Source organism: Ursus maritimus, unplaced genomic scaffold, assembly GCF_017311325.1.
Source record: "Ursus maritimus isolate PB19 unplaced genomic scaffold, ASM1731132v1 scaffold_12, whole genome shotgun sequence".
Taxonomy (NCBI): domain Eukaryota; kingdom Metazoa; phylum Chordata; class Mammalia; order Carnivora; family Ursidae; genus Ursus; species Ursus maritimus.
Genome location: NW_024423564.1, coordinates 70,076,514 through 70,081,291, shown reverse-complemented (window position 1 = coordinate 70,081,291; position 4,778 = coordinate 70,076,514). Strand labels below are relative to the sequence as shown.

General features: G+C 44.4%; 1 protein-coding gene across 1 annotated transcript; it reads right to left on the bottom strand.

The window, feature by feature from the left end:
• Positions 1-246: 246 nt before the first annotated feature.
• On the bottom strand, positions 247-1,283 carry LOC103670914 (olfactory receptor 2A12-like). Its single transcript, XM_008699430.2, has one exon. The coding sequence runs from the start codon at positions 1,275-1,277 to the stop codon at positions 291-293; it is 987 nt and encodes a 328-aa protein (XP_008697652.1). The 5' UTR covers positions 1,278-1,283; the 3' UTR covers positions 247-290.
• Positions 1,284-4,778: the final 3,495 nt, after the last annotated feature.

Genomic DNA, 4,778 nt, shown 5'->3' with positions numbered 1-4,778 from the left:
ACGTTCATGTTCATTCAGTGATAGAAAACATGAACATTGATGCCAGTTCTATGGCAGGTCTTGTAAACTGGTGGTACAGAAATGAATCAAATATAAGTGTGCCTTCATGGAGTCCCCATCTGGTGTCTTGATGCTTGAGGGAAACCTACTGCCATAACCTTCCGGGTGTTCTCATATATGATCTTACTGAGTCTAATCCATTAATATATCATATGTGCCCACTGGACGTTGGAAAGGATTTGGATGGAGAAGTCATGTAGGCTGTCCATGGTGCCCATGCTTCTGTGACTTCATTCTGCTGCTTTGCCCCAGCCTGTCACTTTAAGGAAAGCCCTCTTCACATCTTTGTTCCTAAGACTATAGATGATGGGGTTGAGAAAGGCAGAGATAACATTGTAGAACAGAGACAACTTCTTGTCCTCTTCGGGGGAAGACTCAGAGCCAGGTCGCATGTACATAACCATACATGGTATGGAGAACATAGTGACCACAGTGATGTGGGAGGCACAGGTGGAAAAGGCCTTGAACCGCCCTTGGGCTGAGCGAATCCTCAAGATGGCAGCAAAAATATTGATATAGACAATGATGATGAGGGAGAGTGGGACCAACAGAAGGATAAAGCCCAGGATGAAGTCCACCTGATCATTGAGAGATGTGTCTGCACAGGCCAACTTTAAGACTGCAGGTACTTCACAGAAGAAGTGGTTGATCTCATTGGGACCACAGTAGGGAAGAGTCATAGCAGAGACAGTGTATATCAGGGCACAGCTGATACCCCAGAATCCACAGAAGGTCACCATTGACCCACAAAGCAAAGGGCTCATGATGACTTTATACCTCAAGGGATGGCAAATGGCCACATACCTGTCATAAGCCATGATTGCAAAAAGCCAAGACTCAGTGATTCCGAGCATCAAGAAGATGTACATCTGAGCCACACACCCAGCGTAGGAGATGGTCTTCTTCTTGCAAACCAGGTGCACCAGCATCTGGGGCACTGTGGTGGTGACATAGCCCATATCCATAACGGATAGGACACTGAGGAAAAAGTACATGGGTGTGTGGAGGCGGGAGTCCATGCGTATCAAACTGATAATGAGCCCATTGCCCAGAAGGGTGATGAGGTAGAGACAGAGGAAGACGCTGAACAGAATACCATTTATCTCTTTGTTACGAGAGAATCCTAAAAGAATAAACTCCGTAAGAGAGCTATGGTTTCCCCAGAGCGAGTCTTGCATCCTTCTCCTGGTACAGAGAAAGAATAGAGCCATAATCATTCATAAAATAAAGTCTCCAGATTCAAACCCTGATGCTACTCTTTTATTAGAAATGCCAAATATCAGGGGCACCTGGGTGGCTCAGTCGGTTAAGCGTCTGCCTTTGGCTCAAGTCATGATCCTAGGGTCCTGGGATTGAGCCCTGCAGTGGGGGACGGTGGGGGTCCTGGCTCAGTGGGGAGTCTCCTTCTCCCTCTCCTGCTGCCTCCTCCCCCTGATTACGCTCTGTCTCTGTCTCTCTCTCAAATAAAGAAATTAAATCTTTAAAAAAAAGGAAAACATTTTTAAAAAGTGCCAAATATCAGAGCACCTGGGTGGCTTGGTCAGTTAGGCATCCAACTCTTGGTTTCAGCTCAGGTCATGATTTCAGGGTCTCGAGAGCAAGCCCTGCATTGGGCGCCATGCTCAGCAGGGAGTCTGCTTAAGATTCTCTCTCCCTCTCATTCTGCCCCTTCCCAACCCCCACTCACACACACTCTTTCTCTCTCTAAAATAAATAAATAATCTTAAAAAAAAAAAAAAGAAGTGCCAAATATCAGTAACAAAGTAAGAGCATATTAGGACACCCACAAAGCTGGGGACCAAATTTTTTAAAGAATTTTCATTTTATATGAAACAGCATGTTAATATTGTATTACTTAATCCTAGTTTATTCTGAGACCACAGATAATAAATTTCACATTTCAAAATGTAGAACTTGCAAAAGGAGGGTCCAAAACTGTGTCCTGCCCTTCATGAACTCACACAGTTCCTGTAGCTTATAAATGATTTCCAAGTGGTCAAGAAAATAATTGGACATTTGACGATCTAGCATCTGTTGTGAGTTTCATACCAAATGTAGATTTCTGCCCCTCCTTTGAAGCTCTTATCGACATGGGCTTCGGTGGGACTACCTAAATAGCTTGATAGGTACTCTGGAACTTCAGAGACAGAGTTGTTAGATATCTGACACAATCCAGAAAACAACTGTTATTTGGAAATAAATTACACTCCATGAAAAGTCGAAGTTATGTGTTTCCATGGACTCAAGGTGGGTAAAACATGAGACAAAGACAGAAAGAGAGAAGGAAAGGAAAAGAAGGAGGGGACGAGGGAGGGAGGGAAAGAAACTACCATGCTAGGATACTACACTTAATAAATAGGTCCTTAAGAAATGATAGCTGTTTGCTCTCCAAAACAACCAGATAATTAATTACTAAAAGAATCACAGTAAAAGAAATATTAAAGAGCTTCTTTAAGCTAAAGGAAAATGATCCCTGATGGAAGCGTGCAACGGAGAGAAAAAAATGAACACCAGAAATCTTAAATATGTGTGTAAATATCCTAGAATATTGGTTGTTCAAAGCCACAAAAACAGCAACACATTACTGGAGCTTTAACTAAACACGTAGAAGTTGAATATGTGACAAATATGTCCAAAGAGCAGGGAGAGGAAATGGATGTAAACCATTGTTAGATTTTGCATTGTCAGGAAGTGGCAATTCGGGTGAGGCTGTGCTAAGTCAGAGATACATATTTTAGTCTCAAGATCAGGTGTCAGGACCCTTTTTCTGTAAGGAGTCAGACAATAAATATTTTGGGCTTTGCATGGAGTATAGCGTCCCTGTAGCATTTTCTTTTCGTATTTTTAAACCCCTTTAAAAATGTAAGGCTGGGGCGCCTGGGTGGCACAGCGGTTAAGCGTCTGCCTTCGGCTCAGGGCGTGATCCCGGCGTTATGGGATCGAGCCCCACATCAGGCTCCTCCACTATGAGCCTGCTTCTTCCTCTCCCACTTCCCCTGCTTGTGTTCCCTCTCTCGCTGGCTGTCTCTATCTCTGTGGAATAAATAAATAAAATCTTTTAAAAAAAATAAAAATGTAAGGTTTTCCAATCCCTGATCTAGAATAACAAAAGAATAATTTTTTAAAAATAGTAAAACTCACAATACAGTACAGAATATAAGGGGATAATTAAAAGGTTTTGATTAATTTGAAAAAAGGCAGGAACAGTGGAATGAAGGAACAAAGAACACTTGGAACAAACAGGAAACAAGTAGTAAGAGGAGAGACTCAAAAACAATTACAATAGCAGCAACATTAAATGTGTATTACTAAGCAAGCCCACTGCAAGCCAAAGATTATCAGACAGGATTTTTAAAAACCAGCAGCAATGACAGTATTCCATAAGGAAAGGAATTATCTTTAAATACCAGAGAAGAGGATGTCTGGGTGGTTTAGTCCATTAAGCGTCAGACTCTTGGTTTCTGCTTAGGTCATGATCTCGGGTTTTGAGATCAAGCCCCAGCTCTGCACTGGGTGTGGAGTCTGCTTGGGATTCTCTTTCTCCTTCTCCCTCTGCCTTTCCCCACCCCTCTCCCTCTCTAAAAAAGAAAAAAAAACAGAGAAGAACAGGAAGCACAATTTTTAGATTATCGAGACAATACCAGTCAACTTAGGACTGTCTTGCCCCTCATCTCATCTCTAGTGGCTGAAGCCACTAGGAATTGGGATGAGGAACTAACAAAATAAAGGGTGAAGAAACATACCATACCTCCTCCTTTTGATGGCAGGCAGCTGGCTACAGCAAGCCCGACTCAGTTTGAAGAATTACGGAAGGCGTCCTGCAGGAGGTAAGAGTCAAGCTGGTCTTTGAAGAGTGGGTAGATGCGAACTAACCACAGGCAAGTGCGGAAAAGGATATGGCGGGTGGAGAGAATCACCTGCGTGAAGTCATGAAACATGAGCTAGCCAGAGAGTGATGGGAGATGGGGTAGAGAGGTAGGCAAGGGCAGACCATGGAGGACCTATCACGCCCAGCGAAAGGGGCTAACGAGGGTGGATTTTATAGGGAGGAAGATAAAGATCCACCAAGTGGGCATGACACCCTGCTTATATCTGGAAACAGTCACCTTGGGGGCAGTGCGGAGCCTGCCGTGATTCAGGGAGGAAAGGATGCGAGTGGGAGTGACTGTTGACAGAAAGGTCGGTATTAGACAAGAGTCTTTAGGAGGTAGGATCTACGGAAGTAGGTAAGTGATTCGGGGGTGGTGAGAAAGAAAGATGGGTCAAGGATGAGTCCCAGCTTTGCGTAAACGGATGAGTGATGGTGCCATTCACTGAGGTAGGGAGCATGGGAGTGGGAGGTCTGGGAAGCAGGTGAGGAGGACACATGGTGAGTCTAGTTTTGGACCCAGGGAACTGTGGGACTCCCAGTATCAGTTGGGCTGACAGTTGTTGCTGAAGAGAAAACTCTGGGGACAGGAATCTGAGTGTCCTCAGCACTTCTATGGGAACTGAAGCCATCGGAAGAGATGAGATCACCTGGGGAGAGCGTGTAGAGAGCATGAGGACAGCAGACAGAAGAACTCTGAAAAGCCACAGCATTTAGGGGCTGGCTTCAAGGAGAGAATCCAGAGAAGATGGTATCGAGGGGCCAAAGATGGATGACGTGTGACACAGAAACCCAAGGACAGACCAGGTCTGCAAGGAGAGGGTAGTCTTTTTGGCCAAATATGCATAGG

Coding starts and splice junctions, on each gene's coding strand:
- LOC103670914 (XM_008699430.2), bottom strand. CDS start 1,277: ATGATTATGGCTCTATTCTTTCTCTGTACCAGGAGAAGGATGCAAGAC.